Source organism: Carlito syrichta, unplaced genomic scaffold (assembly GCF_000164805.1).
Source record: "Carlito syrichta isolate Samal-C Ts95f unplaced genomic scaffold, Tarsius_syrichta-2.0.1 Scaffold303636, whole genome shotgun sequence".
Lineage (NCBI taxonomy): Eukaryota > Metazoa > Chordata > Mammalia > Primates > Tarsiidae > Carlito > Carlito syrichta.
This window is the reverse complement of record NW_007247732.1, coordinates 128,905-146,939: the sequence shown is the minus strand read 5'-3', so window position 1 is coordinate 146,939 and position 18,035 is coordinate 128,905. Positions and strand designations below refer to the sequence as shown.

The window sequence follows — 18,035 nt, the reverse complement described above, 5'->3', positions numbered from 1 at the left end:
CCATGAGACTGGTGGGTGGCCAGTGTCCCGTCCCTTCCTGCCCCTGCCCTCCAACATACTTTCCCAAGGACCAGGAGGCAGATTCCTCGCTCCAGGACTGACACGATCATCCTCCCATACTCCAGAATTCACATTTTCTAGCCTTAAAATGGAATCAGTTGGCCTGGCGCCGTGGCTCAAGCCTGTAACCCCAGCACTTTGGGAGGCCAAGGTGAGAGGACTGCCAGAGCCCAGGCATTTGAGACTAGCCCGGGCCACCTGGCGAGACCTTGTCTCTATAATAAAAAAATTTTTAAAAACCGGGAGTGGTAGCGCGTGCCTGTAGTTCCGGCTACTTGGAAGGCTGAGGTGGAAGGATCGCCGGAGCCCAGCAGGGCAAGGCTGTGGCCAGGAGCGTCTTCGTTTTTTTCCTGATGGAGAAATCCAGGTGCCAGAGGGGTGAAGTTATACCTCCAGTTAAAGACTGACTGACTGGGCATAAGTTAAGGCATTGGTCTCTTAGCAAGACCCCAGGATGTCACTGGGAGTATGTAATGGCTGTGATGAGGAATAATACTTATGTCCTGGTATCCCCCAGCACTTTAAGTATTCGTTGTTGTTTGTATATATGTTTTAACAGGGGGAAAGTAAAAAGTCACCAAGCTTAACACCAAACCAAACTGTACCACAGCACTCTCACTCTTTGCTGAATTGGTGTCTCAGTCAATATCTGTCTCTGTCTCTCACTCACTGTCCTTCCTCCTGCGTCTACATACATATCTGCTATGTGCTGTTCTGTCATCTGTTTCGTATAAGTCCAGGATGTTGTGTGTGTCAACACGTAAGATGGTTTACCTGTGTTTTAGTGGTCATGGAATATTCCATTTTTGCTTACTTCCCTATATTTGGTTATCTCTCTCTCTCTCTCTCTCTCTCTCTCTCTCTCTCTCTCTGTTTGCTTGCCATTATAAGCAGTGCTAAAGTGAGTATATTTCCACATGCACATTTTCATTCCCAGTTGATTGTTTCCGAGGTAAATTTCTAGAAGTAGAACTGCTTGGTCAGGGGATGAGCACATTCATATTGTCCGCCTCTTCAATGGCACTCTTAACAACAGTCCGTATTCTGCTTCATTTAAAGAAAAGAGGTATATACGTCACTTTATGTGAAAGATACAGGCCCTGAACAGCAATGGTTTTAATAATTATAGCTCAGATCATTTTAAAGGCTTACCGTTTAAAGGAATCCTCATGGTAGAGAAACATTGTTTTGAAAGGTGAACACTGCATTCCTATGTATTCGTTCTGAAGACCAGAATGCCTTCCACAGTGCCTTCTAGAGGGTTCTGAAGGAGAGTTGTCGATAGCCTGAAGTGTGAACCTGCCTTGTAACTGAGACAAGGGTATGGGCCAAAGAGGTTTGCTGTGTTAATGCTGCTTCATGGTTGCTTGGAAAAGAATTGTTAGCAGGATATGCCACTGATGTTTGTGCCCGTGGTGGCCATTAATGTGTGTCCGACATTCAACAGCGGCTTGTCCCAGGGACTTTATCATGAGTCGTGGTTTTCTTCATGATTGTGAGATTTAAGCATATGGTTTTGTTCTTTTCTAGAAAAGCCCACTCTATTCTCGAGCCCAGAGCAGAAGAGCCCAGACATGGGGCCTGAAACCACTGCCCCTTTGTATCACTTTTCCTAGTCCAAACGTGAAACTCTTTCAGCTTAAGTCTGCAGAGTTGCACCGTAACTCTTATCTAAGTTTGACTTTGCCCAGAGTTGTCTGGTCGTGTTCTAGCCAGGATGTAAAAGGTTCCCTGCTGTGGGTAGATGAGTTCTTTAAGAATTCTCGGGTCCTTTTTTGCAGTACAGCCCAGGCCCGTTAAAGCACCCTCTTGTGCTGTGATTTTAACTTTGCCTTTTGTTCTGACCGTCCTTGTGCTGCGAAAGATGAGAAAGCAGTGCTGGGTGTTCAGTGAACCCCCGCTGAGCAACAGCCACCCTCAGACTCAGCGCGGGATGCTGGCAGGCGCCCACCTCACTCTGAGCTGCACACCTGGAGGGCCGTGCCTCAGGTGCATGCCTGGCAGACGGGGGCACAGAGAGTGATGCTGACAGGAAGAAAGCACATCTCACCTCAAGAAGACTTGTTTTGTTTCCAGCAACACTCGCCGGGCAGCAGAAGTCTGGATGGATGAATACAAGAATTTCTATTACGCAGCAGTGCCTTCTGCCAGAAACGTTCCTTACGGCAAGTAAGTGGCAGCCTTGTCCCCTGCACCTTCTGGGGTTCCCTGGGGGTAAGGGGTGGGAGGGGGAGGGCTGCTGCCAGAGTTGACAGCAGCTGCCGGGCGTCAGCAGGTGCCTCTGCTCAAGGCGGGATGGGATCCCGGGCACAGGAGCTTGGACAGCCCGCACTCTGCTGCCGGCCCCAACCCTGTTCTCCTGGGCGGATCTCCAGGTTTGGCGCAGAGAGTGCGTCTCTTCCTGCCGTTTCTGAAGGAACCTTATTTCCCTCTCCTCCAGTATCCAGAGCAGATTGGAGCTCAGGAAGAAGCTTAGCTGCAAGCCTTTCAAATGGTACCTTGAGAATGTCTATCCAGAGCTAAGGTAAGGCCCAAGGACCTGGGCTTTCACTTTGGAAGGGCTTAGAAGCAAGGAGGGTCAGAGAGGCAGCAGAGGCCTCGAGGGGGGAGCTGGAGCTTGTGCTGGGGGCAGGAGGCCCAAGCTGGGGCTCTCCATGCAAGCTCGCATCCTACCCCACACCTGTCCTTGAGCACCTTGAGAGGTGCTCCAAGCCTCAGCTGGCTGCACGCCCTGCAGTGACCGTCCCATTCCTCCCAGACCTAGGAGTGCTCCCAAGGTGTCACCGCATCTCAGCCGGTTCTTCCCCGCTGGAAAGATGGCCCAGAGGGCTGGGGTCTGACAGGCCCTCCTGTGGTGGGAGGAACAGGCCCGGCCTCCGAGAGCATGTGCTCTGTGCTGCCTGCCCTGATCCTGCCCTCCTTGGTGAGCATTGGAGGCAGCGGGCCTGGGCCAGCTGGGGAAGAGACGGAAGGGGACATCAGCCCTGTCACCTCCCAGTTGGTTCAGGGGATGCTGCCGTCCCTCCCCTGGGCTGCAGGTCGTGGCCCCCCGCAGAGGCTTGGAGCATGGGGACCTGACCACATGCCTCCCCGCTCCCCGGCTGGAACTAATAATGTCAGCGCCTTGCTTGCTTTCAGAAGATTGGAGATGACGGAAACCCTCTTTCCGAGCCGCGTTTCCACGTCCCACCTCTTACGTTAAGCGAATGCAGGCCTTGTCCTGAGGACCCACTGTCACCTCGCCAGAAGACCTGAGGTCTGCTGGCTTCACAGACCCTCCGAACTTCATCTTCTTAAATGGACTGTCAGGCAGGCTGCGCCTTAATGTGGCCCATTCCTTATTCTAAGTATTCCCGGAGCATTTCCGGCAATTCACATGTCTCCAGCACAGCGACTGTGAAGGCGAGACTTGCCACCGTTATCTCTCTGCTGATGGCTCCTCCAGCGCCCTTGTCACTGAGATTTGTTGGAGACTTCGGAACTGTTTCCTCTGCTTTTAAAGTGATAGGCGAGACTCAGTGGCTCGTGCCCCCGGGAGCTGGGGGTGCTGGGGGGGGTGCCATCCTCCTTTTGATCCTTTCCATGAAGGATGACTTTCACTGGGGATTCAGGTCGCCAGTGAAAAGCCCCTGGTCATGGTCTCTCCACCAGCCACGCAGGGGCTTCACTGCAATGGGTTTTGTTCCCTTGATGGTCCTCGCTTTGCCTTTGCGGTCACTGTCAGCTGTGACTTGGCAGTAAGGGTGCCAGACAGAGCGGCATCAAATGTAGTTTCCCACCGAAGTCCCCCATGATTTGGGGTGACACTGGGCCCTGCCCACACTTAAGATTGCATCTAAGACATTTGGCACCGTGCCACATGATAAATCTGCCTCTCCTGTTTGTGCAGGGCAAGGGAGATGCCAGTTTTATTTTTTGCTTGTTTGCCTTTTAGAGACGGGGTCTCACTCCGCTGCTCAGACTTTAGTGCAGTGACATGGTCGTAGCTCACTGCAGCCTCAAATTCCTCCTGGCCTCAAGCCATCCTCTCAACTCAGCCTCCCAGAGAGCTGGGATCATAGGTGTGAGCCACCACGCCTGGCCCACTTTCATATTTTCATGTGTCTGTCATCATCACTGGCATTTACTGAGTGCTTTCTGTGCACCAGGCACTGGGCTAGCATCTTCATTTGATTTTAGCCAAGAGGCTGGGAAGCGGCTGGGCTCAATGTTGCACAGAAGGTGCTTTGTGTAATACCTGCAGCAGTTCTGTTTTTAGGAATTGTAGAAGAGAGCCAGCTGAGGCTTGGGGAAAGTGAGACTCACCCGAAAGGCCGCAGGGTAGGGCAGAGGTACGGCTGAGGTTTGGTTCTGATTCTGAAGCATATTGCTCTCACCCGAGCTCTGTTGCTTGGTTCAGATCAGGCCACCTGAAAAGTCCACTCGTTTTCCCTTTACTAGGTGAAGGTTGGGCCCTAAGTTTATTGGACAGTTCGAGGCAACAGGAACTGACCACACTGATTTTCAGATGCCTTCCAGACTAACGTTACAGATTTCCCTTTCTGATACAGAATCTGTCTCCAACTTAAGATCTTCAAGTGTGAGAAACCCAGAGTCTGGGAGAATGCTGTGTCCTTGACACACCCTGGCTGTGGTAGGAAGGGTCCCAAGGCCTGGTCACCGGCACCAGTTCTTGCTCTTGTTCCTGCCGCCTGGGATGAAGCCATGAGCACAGGGGTTGGCAGACAGGGCCCGGTGTCATGCAGAACTGAGCAGGCAGTTCTCACATTGCTTTTCAGGGTTCCAGACCATCAGGATATCGCTTTTGGGGCCTTGCAGCAGGGAACCAACTGCCTCGACACTTTGGGACATTTTGCTGATGGCGTGGTTGGGGTCTATGAGTGTCACAATGCCGGGGGAAACCAGGTAGGTGTGTGAGGGAGCCCAAGGGCCTCTGGGCCCAGAGAGAGCAGGAACGGGGGCCTGAGGTTGGAAGTCCCGAGTGCCCTCTTTGTCCGGGGGTGGGGGATGTCTGTGAGGGAGCGCCTGGCTCCTTCTGGCCAAGACTCTTTGGCATCTAGCCTCAGGGTCAGATGAGACATTGCTGGCCTGGACCGGTTCAGCGAGCCTGCCGTTGGCTTCAGGCTGGAACCTGCTGCCGTGGCAGAGGGTGTACTGGTCAGAGTTGACAGGCCAGGGCTGGTGGCCTGGGTCTTCCGGCCAGCTCTGTCCTCCCTGCCGGGGTGCTCACCCCCAAAGCGCCCTTTGCGCATCTGCATCTGGTCTCTGAATGTGACATAAACATCTGCCTGGTGTTCTTATTTCCTAGGTGCTTAACCATGGGCACCAAGGGCATTATGTTGCTGTTGTCCCCTGCCCTGCTAATTGTTTTGTTTGGATATACACACGCTGCTTCCTAGAGGCACAAAACCTGCCACCTTCTTCCATCACGGCAATGGGAGACACAGCCAAGGCTCAATGGACCCAGCCGTGACCTGCGAGATCCAATGGCAGTTTTCCCACAAGATAACAGGGATGGGGTAAACGTGACCGTCGTGCACAAAGGAGCTTGGGCGGTGCTGTGTACTCTTATCCCCTTCTCAAAAACCTGCCGGGCACCAAGGCAGCCTGCAGTTTAGAAAAGAAGAACACAAGAAAGCAGCTCAACCCTAGGTATCTCAGATGTTCTGATCCCACGGCATCCTCTCACTAGAAGTATTTCCGAAGGTGGTGCCTACCTTGTGTAAGGCTGGCTGTTCCCCGTCCTCCCGGGGGCGGCCAGGCAGATCCCTGTCCCCAAATTCTTGGGCTCCTTTCTTTACTTGGTGATGTTGCTTTACCGGTTGCTTGCCATGGCCTGGACATCCTACATACGACTGGGAACCTGCCCACCCTGGGGCTTGACTGAACCAATCCCCAGCTGGCCCAGGGCCTGGAGCAGGTGTCCGGGGCCTGGCCCAGCTTCCCCCAGCACAGGCGTGCCGTTCCCAGGCTCCGGGGAAAGAGAGTGCCAGTGAGAGGGAAAGAGCCCACCAGCACGTGTGGGCAGGGGCCGAGGGGAAAGGACCATCCTCCCGTGTGCGTTTCCACGTCTTTGGCAGCGCCTCCGCCCAAGCCCTGGTGTTAAATTTGGTTTTCACTCCCAGCGGGGAAGTCGAAAGGCCCAGGTGACATCCTCGGGTCTCGCACAACCGGCGGCAGTGCCAGCCCATGCTGTGGTGTTGCCGCTCTCGTTCTGGTGCAGGGTCAGTGGGCTCTGTTCTTTTGCACTCATCATCTGTGCATTCCTTGTGGCCATTTGAGCCTCCTGGTTGAGGTGGGAAGGCTCTGAGCACAGGGGGAGGTTCTGCCTCAGTTTCCATCCGTGCCCGTAACGAAAGTCAGCAAGGCGACCTCGGACAGCAAAGCTTCATGAGGAAGAAGAACGAAGGGGAAGGACGGATGTGTCCTCAGGGTGTGGCCGCAACTTGAAAGCAGAGCTCACCACGGCAGGCAGGCAGGCATTGGGGCCACTCAGAGGAGCTGGGTGGAGCCTGCCCTTGATCTGCAGGTTGTAAAACGGAGGAGGTGATGCCCAGCTTCTGTGCTGTCCTGGTTTCCAGGCTTTCTGTTATGGCTTGCCTCCACAGGCCTCCACATCCAATCTCGGGGGTTCCCTCTGTCACCCTGGCCATGTTCTGAGGATTCCATGGAAGTGGGAGGGGCCATTCCTTTCTATTTCAGTGGCTCTACTGGAAAGTGAGGTCTTCGCCACAGAGCATTTAGAAAAAAGTGTGTGTCCGGGCTTCTCCAGAGGATTTCCTGATCAGAGGCACCTGGTCTGCGTCTTCTCTGGCTGGCTTGTCCCCACTTGGTGTCACCCCTTCGTTGACTATACAGCTGACAGCACCAGAGTCCAGCCCTGCTGGTGGCGGCTGGCCAGCAGGAATCGGAGGCTTTGCGTGCACTGCCGTTGGCTGTGGCTGCCCTTCCCCTTCCCCAGGGAAAAGTCTGTGTCCTGCCTTTGGGATATATGGCTGTGGCACTGGCTCCCCAGGCCTTTCCTGGGTGCTGAGCAGAGGGAACTGAGACACAGCCATGGCCCGACCTTGGTCTGACACAGGACCTCAGCGCCTGTCTGTGTCACCCAGGCTCCAGGGCTGCCACAAGGAATAAAAGGGTTTTCCTTGCTTCCCCCTCTGGTTTTGCTTTTTCTCGTTGCTCCTGTGCAGGTATGACTGTTCTTACATGGGGCTTCCTTTTTAGCAAACCAGTTAGCCTCTGGTTTCCGGCTGACTGCCTGCTGTGTCCACCCAAGGGTGGTCACTCCCTGCGCACTCTCAGCCCCCATCAGTGACCTCATTCTAGAGTCACCAGAGAGTGTTTACAGAATACTGACTCCAGGTTCCTTGCCCAGAAAGCCTGACTTAATTCATCTGGTCGGAGGGTGGGCACCAGGGCTTTAGAGCTCCCAAGTGGCCCTCCGTGAGAAGCTGAGCGGTGAGTGAGGTGATATCTTGCCTGGAACACCTCAGCCCACAACAGCCTGGGTCCAGTGGGCTGCTTTCTAATCAGTGCTGGCAAGTACAGCCATGTGCCATGATGAGAATGCCGTGCACCTGCACTGTCCGGTATGGTAGCCACAAGTGGCTACTGAACACTTGGACTAGGACTGGTGTGAATTGAATGTTTTATTTCACTTAGTTTTACTGGCTGCGAATTGCCCCGAGGGCCAGGGGCTAGCATGTTAGCCTGCAATTCTGGAGGCAGCAGGAGGCCAGAGATCCCCTTACAGCTGTGCAGATGTGGCAGCTCAAAGCCCACCCTGAGTAAGTCCCCTCCGGACGCATAGCAGGTGATGCGCTTTGGGTGGTGTGCCACATGGGTGAGAGGCCAGAGGGTAAGTAATGTTTCCTAACTGAAAATAGGGCACGGCACTCTGGGAAAGTAGGGCTGTTATCTGGTTTCTGGCTGAGCCTCAGCAGACACAAAGAAAACGGGGAAATTAATGGCCATGCTTTTTCAGAGTGGCAGCTCAAAAGAGCACTTCTTAAATATTTATGAGCTTTATTTTACACATTTAGATAATTGAAATGCAATAAAACAAGGCAGCAAATAGCTCTACTGTTTGCATAGCTGAATTCCTTTTTCTGGAATTCTGTGTAAAGTCTGCTTTAAAATAATTAAGCACACAATAGCCAGAAGGCTGTAGAACCATTTAGATGTGATCTTTAACAGGATGCCTGCAGGCCCTGCAGCATCTCCCAACACCTGCTGCCAAGGACCATCGAGACCCCTTCTCCTCTCCTGTTAACCGCAGATAGGTCTCTCTGTGGGCTGTAGTTCCACGTGTCCCGGCAGTGTGGTCAGCACCGTGGGTGCGTGACAGGACCAAGGACACGCTTCTTCCTGCACCTCTTTGTCCTGAATGCCGTCTGTATCTAGGAGGACACACATGGTTTCCTCCCTGCACTCAACACTTTCAGCCCCTTCGTGGCCAAATGAGTAGGGGAAAGAATGGACTGGCGTTCCTCTTCCTGTGCTCACACAGAACGTTGTGCTCCGACACCAGGTCTGGAGGCCTCTCCCCACACCAAGCAGTTCTCCACGCCTCTGCGGAAACCCACTGGGTGTCTTCCTACCACTCGATCAGTCTCTGATACCCTCTACCTGGAGTTAGCGCACACCCCGTGGGTTAAAGGCTCTGTCCCACAAGATGCGCCCACTTCCAACCCGGCTGTCACCTGTGCTTCTGACCAGCTGACTGTAAATCAGTGTTCCCATGATCCCCCCTTGGGTTTACTCATTTGCAAGATCAGTCTGTAGAACTCGGGGAAACTGTTTGCCTACTACATGGCCTGTTTTTTATAAAAGAGTGAGACTCAGTAACAGCTGGATAGAATCGGTGAAGAGCACACGGGGTGCGAGTGGGCTGGGGTCACGGTGTTTCCAAGCCCTCTCCAGGTGGCCGCCCTCCCAGCACTCTCAAGTATTCAGCAACCTGCAAGGCTTCCAAAGAAGTTCAGGGGTTTTTACAGTGGCTTCATCGCATACACATGATCGATTATTAACTCGGGCTCCAGCCCTCCCCACTTTCTGGAGGGTGGGCTTGGCTTGGGACTGACAGTTCTAAGCTTCTAATCATGACTTGGACTTTTAGGTGACCAGCCCGATCCAAGAGCCCACCAAGAGTCACCTCCTTAGAGCAAAAAGGCTCCTATCACCCAGGAAATTCCAAGAGATAGGGTTCGGTGTCCGGAACCAAGGTCAGAAACCAAGAGTTAGGGCAAAAGATGCCCCTAGCACCCCTGTGGCTCAGGAAATGACAAGGGATTGGGGAGTGTGGTTGTGCCAGAACCAGGAGCGGGGACCAGATACGTGTTTTCGGTTGCCTCATTCTACCTTCAAGTACTGAGTGCCGTGTGTGCCTTATGGGATGCTGTGAGGAGTGATAGCATCAGAGAACGGGTGTGGGTGGCCCCGAGAGAATGTGGCTGGCAAGGGGCAGCCAGTGAGGAGAGGGCAAAGGCTCCGAACACATGCTCAGCTGGGACCTGCCAGCACACAGGCCAAGCAGGTGTTGCTCTCTAGGACTTTGCAGAGCCTTTCAAGGCTGTGAACTTTCTTTTCTTTTTTTTTTTTGAGTTGGAATCTCACTCGGTCTCCCAGACTAGAGTGCAGTGGCCGCTCTCAGCCACCGCAGTCTCGCCGGCTGGGCTCCGGCGATCCTTCCGCCTCAGCCTTCCGCGCTACCACACCTGGCTGATTTTTTGATTTATTGTAGAGATGAGGTCTCGCTGCCCAGGTGGGTCTCGAACCCGCGGGCTCAGGCAGTCCACTCACCTCAGCCTCCCAAAGGCGCGGGATGACAGGCTGAGCCACCAAGCCCGGCTGGCTGTGAACTTTCAAGTGAGAACCATGGCACACGTTCAGCATCACCCAAATTTAGTTGACCTAGAACAAGGTTTTCCTAGAATTCCTCACAGAGGGAAATTGGAGAAACACTCATGAAAAGGTGAGGCAACAGGAGCCTAGGGAAGTGAGGAGGTTTGCCCGCGCCTCCCTCCCTGCTGGGAGGAGAGGAAACCCTCAGATGGGCGGAGGTCACGCTGGATCCTGGTGGGCTCTTGCATTGGGCTGGTCACCTCAAAGTCCAGTCCCCGGGCCTCCTCTCCTTCCCGACTCCTCCGAGAGTGGGGACAGTGGTTGTGTGAGGTCTGGACCCTGGAGTCTTCAGGTGTTAAAGTTTTTCTCATAGCAGATGATATGTTCCCACATTTGGTCCTAGACAGTGAGGCTCTTTTAAAGATTATTTATTCCTGTTCTTACCTCTGTCCCCTGAGAACAGGAAAAAGAAAAGCAATGTTTCCATAACACTTAAGAGTGCCTGCAGATACAGAATATATTTATTTGTGTGTCATTCATTTCCCCACAAGGAAGCGAGCCTGGCATCGTGAGAACACCTCAGTCGTGCAGGTGTGCAGCAGGTGGTCACTGGCTGGACAGACAGAAAGTAGGGGGGCGAGGGGGAGGAGTCACAGCAGCCTGCCTGGGCTGAGATTGGAAAGGTGGATGGAGGGGGTGGCATGACCCCATGGGATTCTGAGTTGGAAGAGGCCTCACTGCTTCTAGGCCCTCGAAGGGCTTCCGTGGGCATGGATCCCTTCGAATGGGTCACGTGGGAGAGGGTGGCTGGAAGCCTGACCTTCCTGTCCCTGTCGTGGCCTTGCCCTGTGGCCGCACTGAGCCCTTGCTCTGTTGTGGCCGTCCCGCCCTTTCTCATCATCTTGTTTAGTATCCAGAGTGGCTGTGTCCTCTCAACCCTGTCTCAGCCCTTGTGTGTCCATGCATACATATATGTGCGTGTTTATATATTTTTTAATCATAGGCAAGTTATCTAGACATCTCCGGCTCCGTTTTCTCACCTGTGAGATGAGAATAATAATAGCCCTTCGTGGAGCTGTGGTATAAAAGGCTTAAAATAGTGCTTGGCACGTGGCGCCCTATGAAATTTAGCTGTGGCATGTATGTACAGAAATACAGAGATCCCGTTCCTCCAGTTTTCAGAGAACATCACAAGCGTCTGTAGATCAACTCACTGCTCAGTTACAAGGCCACACACACTTGTTTTGCTTAAGTGCATAATATGTCATTTGTAATTTTCACACATTACAATCCACGAACGATGCTAGGTCCTGACCACACTGGCATGGTGCAGAGTCATTCCAAAGTGATGCAGGTGGGCTGGTTACCCCTGACTGTCTGCCTGGTGGATAACCAAGTTCGGGCCACAGTTTTTTACAACTCACATTTGATTATAGAAAAATGGACATGGCGCTCTGGCTTTGGGTGCTCTGACTTATGCCTTGATTTGAAGCTAAAACGGGTTTATTATGGTCACACAGCCCTCCACTCAGGCTGGAGTGTGGGTCCTCTCAGCACCTTCCATGGATATATTTGCCCTCAGGCCAGACAGCCTGTGTTGGTTCTGGGTTGGCTCAGGGGTTCTGGATCGAAGCTCCCCAACGTGGCCCATTTTGCGCTGGACCTTTGCCGACGTCCCTTCCTTGGTGCGCCTCTGACTTGAGGTCCTGTGTTTCAGGAGTGGGCCTTGACAAAGGAGAAGTCAGTGAAGCACATGGACTTGTGCCTTACGGCGGTGGACCGGGCACCGGGCTCGCTCATAAAGCTGCAGGGCTGCCGAGAAAACGACAGCAGACAGGTAATGACTCGACTCAGCAGGGCGGCTCATTCCACGGCAGCATGCACGCCGTGCTCATGTGTGGCACTGTCTTGAGTCCTACCCAGCTGCCCCGTTCCACTTAAGCCAGAGGCCCAACATTGCCTATTTCCGGTTTTAAAGGGAAGTTACATGCTTTATTCAATGTTTTTGCTCTTTTAGGTTTACAAGAATTCTAAACGATTAAAGTTCAAATGAATGAGACTTTCAGCCCACACACATGCAGGTGTGTGTGTGGACCTTCTCCACACAGTTCAGAATGTATGTTACACCTTGCAAGCTGATTTTTCTCTGCTGTATTTCCTGGTGGAAGCTTGTAGCCACGCCCTTTCTCAGTTCCTGGGGTACTGGTTGTCAGGAACGGACCTGCAAGCTCAAAAAGGCCTTCCGACATGCCCATCCGTGGAGTGCTGGCTTCTCTTACCATCCCTCCTTAAGAGATAGATAGAAGGATGTAGGGAAACTGAGGCATGGAGCCAGGAGCCTAAGCAGGCTCCTAGTCCAACACTAATTTCAGAAAAGGGGAAGCGGAGGCCCAGAGTCACCTGGGAGGACCGAGGCCAAGACCAATTGTCAGGAAGATGTTTGCAGAAGGCCCTCTTCCATCTGTCCGTCTGGGAGCCTCCATGCCCATCTCTGGGCACCTCCTCCCTCCCTCCCCTGCAGGACCCCAGCCTATCCCGGCAGTTGTACCCTTCCCCCTCAGACCCCAGCCACCCAGAACTCAGCAAGGCTGGCGTCTGCTGAGCCAAGTATTAGGCGATCCCGGCCCTCCTCAAGCTCTTTGCCCTGGGATAGAACAGGGCAGAGATGCCTCTCGATGTAAATGAGCAGATACTTCTCTCTCATTTTGAGAGCAGATACTTGCTCCTGCTTCAGTCTGGGTCCTCGCGAACCAGAGCTGCGACCCCCTTCAGGCCCCTGTGAGACGTGAAAAAACAAACAGTAAGGTTTTCGGGATGCAAGGTAGACATGAAGATTCGTTCAGTTTTAAGCCCCACGTCTCAGCCTGCTACAGAGGATGTTGGGTGGGGTTCATGAAGGGTCTGGCCCTCTCAGAAATCCACCCAGCCCATCCACAGCCCTATCAGACAGGTCTGCACTGACGAGGCCACCTCCCGGAGCTGTGGTTGGTCATTTTTTTAAGGCCCCACGTTTAGTTATTGCTTTGGCACATGACAGACAGCGTCCCCCCAGAATCAGATTCCGTTCCCTCTGCACTCTTTGTTGAGAAGAAGCGCTCAGAGTGGCAAGGCTGCCTCAATATACACTTTACATGACAAGGAGCAAGACTATGGACAGCCACCAGGGAGCCAGAAATGAAGGAGAGTCTCCCCCTCAGAGCTGGTTGGTGGCGTCGCCTTGTCCGCAGGCAAGAGCTCCCGGGAGCAGCTGACGGGCCCGGGACCGCAGGGCCAGGGGCAGACGTGTGGATGGTCGGTCCCGACCCTGGAAGGAGCCCCCGCTCTTTCACTCCTCCCTGCCTCCCTCCTCTGCTGCTCGCAGGAGGCCCCTTCACAGGCCCGTCTTGCCTGTTGGAACCTTCGGTTTCTGGGCACGTCTGTGTGTCCGTATTATGTGCGCATTTGCGGCGTCAAAGGGGCCAGGGAGGCAAGAGTGAGAACATTTAACTGCGGCGTCAGAAGGATTTGCAGAGATACTTACGTGAAAGAGCTTGAGTGCACACCGTGCAAAAACTTAGTTAGAGACACAGACTACGTTACTGAAAGAACTTTTGAGAGGAAAAAAAATTTTTTTAAGAGCAAACCTTCGCGATTTTTTAATGGAGATATTCGCGTTGCTTGCCGAACAGCAGGGCGAGGAGTCCTCAGACTCCCCTCAGGCTGCGTCCTGGGCTCTGTCCCCGGGTGGTGGGTGGGTCGGCCCAAGGACACGTCTCCCTCCTGGCCCGATCAGCGCCTGCAGCCGGTCTGTCGCGGCCGTCCCAGCCTCTCTTCCTGGAGCATCCAGGGCGGAGGGAGCACAGGCTGCGTGTCTGAGGTCGGCCGCCGGGCTGCCCCGGGTGTGCGCGCCCCCGCTCAGGTGCTCTCCTGTCTCTTGCAGAAGTGGGAGCAGATCGAGGGCAACTCCAAGCTGCGGCACGTGGGCAGCAACCTGTGCCTGGACAGCCGCACGGCCAAGAGCGGGGGCCTGACCGTGGAGGTGTGCGGCCCCGCCCTCTCGCAGCAGTGGAAGTTCTCGCTCAACCTGCAGCAGTAGGAGGCCGGGAGGCCCCGCAGCCGGCCCCTGCCTGCCAGGCGGAGTGCAGCCACCCCATTATGGTTATGTTTCTTAAACTTTCCGCGAAACTATATACCTCAGTATTCCATCACGGTCTGAAGGTCGGAGGACGTCAGCGAGGCGTGGACTGCCGTCACCGCCGCGGGAGGGGGCCGGGCTGCCCCTTCCTTCCAGCCTCGTCTCCTGCGGGCTCCGCGCCCAGGACATCCTGGCGGCGGCCGAGGGCCGGCGGGGAAGCCACCGGTCCGTGCGTGCTGGAGGCCGGGGGGAGGAGGGCCGGGGGTCCCGGCACAGAAGGAGAGCCCTCGCGGCCTTCGCCTTTGCTCCCGGGAAGTCACGCCTGGTTTCCACAGAGCCGAGTCGTGTCCCGCGGCAGGCTCACGTCGATGGCCCCTCTGGGCGCCGGCGCGCCCGGCTGTCTTCCCGGCCCACGCTCCCCGCACCTGATGTACTTGCGAGATTGGAACTTGGACTTTTCAGTGGTGGACACTAAACACAGATCTATAGAAAGCCTGTACGGTCAGTCCCCTCTGGTTTCTGTAGGTCGCCCCCTCGTGTCCGTTCCCCACAGAGCCGTCCACAGCCATGCGGTGGGGCTGGAGCCCCTGGGGCGGGCTCTCACGGGGCAGGGGGAGCGTGGCCTCCTCTGTCCCTGGAGGCTGGTCAGCTCATAGGTGCTGCTGTGGCCAGCCACACGCGGGCTTCCCCGGACCGCCAGCCTCGGCCTTGGGCGTCTCTGTGGGGCTTCGCCGTGGGAGTTGGGCTGTGTGTTGGGATCCACTTGGCGTGCCAGTGGCCTCTGTGAACCTAGATGGGTTACTTACGTTGACAGAGATTGCTTTGGGTCTTTTTACATTAAATTTAGTTTCTCTGAGAAAGAAAAACATGTCCTAGCTCCCAGAGCAAGCTGGCAGTACTGCTGCTCCCCGGGACAGAGCAGACCGATGACGCTAGGTGGCTGTCGCACGCCGGCACCCGGCCATCGCGATGTGTGCCCCTGCGTGCTGGGCCTTCAGAATCAACCGAGCCACAGGGCGCGAGGGCCGAGCCTCAGGACAGAGCTGCTCCCGGCCTGCGTCGCGGGGCCTCGTGTGCTCCAGCCGAGCAGCGAGTCCCGTCACTCCCCGTCACTCCACTCCCCCCGGCAAAGGTGAACCCAGAGGGCTTGGGGTACGGAGCTAAGAAGGGTCCGACCGACCCATGCCTGCTCGTGGACATTGAGGATTCAGGGCCAGAGAAGGAGCCCGTGATCCCCTGCAAACCACAGACAGCCGTGAAGTGAACACCAGAGTGAGAGGAGAGGCCTTGGTGTCTGCCTCGGGGGGCAGGAATGCTGCCGGAGCCCCGCCTTTCGAGGCCGACGCAAGACACAGTGACAGGCTGGCCCCCGCATCACTCCTCCCCCGCCAGTGGCTTCCCCCTCATCCCTGCTCCTCCTCCCCCTCCACGGCCGCCCCAGCCACACGCACACAAACACGCGCGCCAAACACACGCGCGCCGTCGCCAGAGAGGCTGGCCTTGCCCGGCAGCCCTGGGCCCCCTCATGGTGCGAGGAGCCTTGGGAATGCGCACCTTCAGGCGCTGTGGAGGGACAGGAGAGGCCCCGGGAGAGTCTGCCCGTGCCGCCCTCTCTGCTGCCTGTCTCTTGTCGGAAGGGGGCTGCGGGTGGTCTTTCTTCCGCCGCAGAAGCGCTGCGGAGGAGGCCTGGCGGGGGCAGTGGCCGCCTCTTCTTTCTGTGTCCCCTGCTGAGCAACCAGGTGTATTTTGAGCAGGCAGTGTGGCCGCAAGTGAATTAACTCTGCACACTTTGGTCCTTCCAGGCAGCCTCTTGGGGAGAATTGAAGGCCAGCCACCTGGGTATGGGTGCCAGGCTGCCGAGCACAGGGCAGGGATGAGTCCCTGCACAGGTGTGCCCAGCCGAGCCCCTGGGTTCTGGTGTCAGGCCTTGTCACCCGCGAGCTGCTCCTGCTGTCGGAGGGGGGAAACATGGGTGTAAAGCAAGCTTGGCTTGTTTTTGATCAGGTTTCTCTGATGAACCCTTCCGCTCCCCCCGAAGTCTGACTACCTTTGTGCCATCGGCATGTGTCCGCCAGTCCGTTGTGCTGGCCGCATCCTGGGGGGCAGTTTCCTGCCCTGACGGGGGGTGGGGCGCTTTGTCAGGAGCAGCCGCGGGCTGAGGAGGGGTCTTTCGCGGTGAGCTATGTTTACATGACACAGCGTGCCAAAGTGACCGGCTTGGCTGCGTTCTTTTTTAGTCATCGGGACGACCCCACCCTCCTACTCCTGTTTTTGAAGCCAAAACCCTTTCCTAAAAGCCCTTCGAGCAAAGCGTGACCGTCCGTTGCCGTCTCTGTGGTGGTCCTCTCTTACGTCTTCATCAAAGCTAAAATGATGGCATCTGTGAGTATGTTTTGCAGATTCAAAATATAGTTTGGTAATTTTTTTTCCAGTTGACTTTTAAAAAGAACTGCTGTACAGAGCTTGTACTTTGTCCATTTTATAGATGGAAACCATCCTTGAAAATTGTTTAACTTAAATAAAGAAAAGACACTTTATAGATAACGCCCTCTGGCGGTGACTGCGGTCTTCCTTGGGCCTCCTGGGGTGAGGGGAGAGGGCTGAGGACTGAGAGTAGGGTCTCCCTCCGGGGCTTCTGCTCGCTGAGCCGACCGCACGCTTGCATTTTATAGCTACTGGGGTCCTGCTGCGCCTGACTACCCACCTGGAGGCAGCCCTGGCCTCCTGCGCTTCAAACCGGGGGGCCAGAAATTCTTAAGTGTTTAAAATGTACATACCTGTTTACCAGTTATCTGGGACCCTCCAGTTCCACCCGAGGGTCGCTGAGGTTCTTCAGATCCCTTTTAAAGTACCCACGTTGGAGCCAGGTGTGGTGGCACGCACCTGTAATCCCAGCTACTCAGGAGACCAAGGCGGGAGGATTGCATGAGTCTAGGGAGAACAGCCTGGGCAACACAGCGAGACCCCATCTCAAAAAAATAACGAGAGGTGAGTGGATTGCCTGAGCCCGCAGGTTCGAGACCCAACTGGGCAACTTGGCGAGACTCATCTCTACGATAAATCAAAATCCAACCGGGCATGGTAGCACGTGCCTGCAGTTCCAGCGACTTGGGAGGCTGAGGCGGAAGGATCGCCGGAGCCCAGCAGGTCGAGGCTGCGGTGGCCGGGAGTGGCCACTGTGCTCCAGTCTGGGTGACAGAGTGAGACTCCAACTCTAAATAAATAAATAAATACATAAATACATAAATAAATTATATAAATAACAACGAGCTGGGCTCTGTGGCTCAGCCTGTAATCCCGTGCCTTGGGAGGCTGAGGTGAGTGGAATGCCTGAGCCCGTGGGTTTGAGACCCGCCTGGGCAACTTGACAAGACCTCATCTCTACAATAAATAAAAAAATCAGCCGGGCATGATAGCGTGCACCTGTAATTCTGGCTACTGGGAAGGCTGAGGCGGAAGGTTCACGGGAGCCCAGCAGATCGAGGCTGTGGTGGCCGGGAGCAGCCACTGCACTCCATCTGGGCGACAGAGTGAGACTCTGACTTAAAAGTAAATAAATAAATAACGAAAACATCTACATTGGAACAAAAGGAAACATAACGTTGACCAGTTACGCTAGCAATTTTAATTGCGAGTAGGCTGGGGTGGAGGGGCTGAAAGGATCCACTCAGGTGAGTATCTGGAAACTTCTGGAGAACATGTATTCTCTTTCCCTGTTATTTGAGACACCAAAAATGTGGCTTTGCTGTCATCTGAGAAACAAAAGAAACGCGTAGCATGATTCTGGAGTATCCACCAGAGCCTTTAGGGATCCTCTGTGTGGTTCTTGGGTTGGCAACCGGAGAAGTTTATTCACTGAGGAACTATTTGTGGAGGAACTCTCTCGGTTGCACTGATAGTCCTGAAGAAGACCCAGGGCAGGGAAGAAACGTGTGACACGCCAACCGAGGGATGCGCGGAATGCCCTGCGGCCTCCTAGCGGGGAGGGGTGCGCTTGAGCCGTGCCTGGAAGATGCCA

The 18,035-nt window shown here is 54.9% G+C and overlaps 1 protein-coding gene across 1 annotated transcript in view; it reads left to right on the top strand.

Moving 5' to 3' along the window:
* The window catches only part of GALNT2 (polypeptide N-acetylgalactosaminyltransferase 2), a 39,535-nt gene extending 25,389 nt beyond the window's left edge, over window positions 1-14,146 (top strand). The window contains exons 11-15 of the mRNA XM_021712734.1: window positions 2,137-2,229; window positions 2,501-2,584; window positions 4,839-4,965; window positions 11,621-11,740; window positions 13,823-14,146. Of these exons, the coding sequence (XP_021568409.1) occupies window positions 2,137-2,229; window positions 2,501-2,584; window positions 4,839-4,965; window positions 11,621-11,740; window positions 13,823-13,978 (580 nt within the window). The 3' untranslated portion in view covers window positions 13,979-14,146. The remainder of the gene's footprint in view (window positions 1-2,136; window positions 2,230-2,500; window positions 2,585-4,838; window positions 4,966-11,620; window positions 11,741-13,822) is intronic.
* The last annotated feature ends 3,889 nt before the right edge of the window (window positions 14,147-18,035 follow it).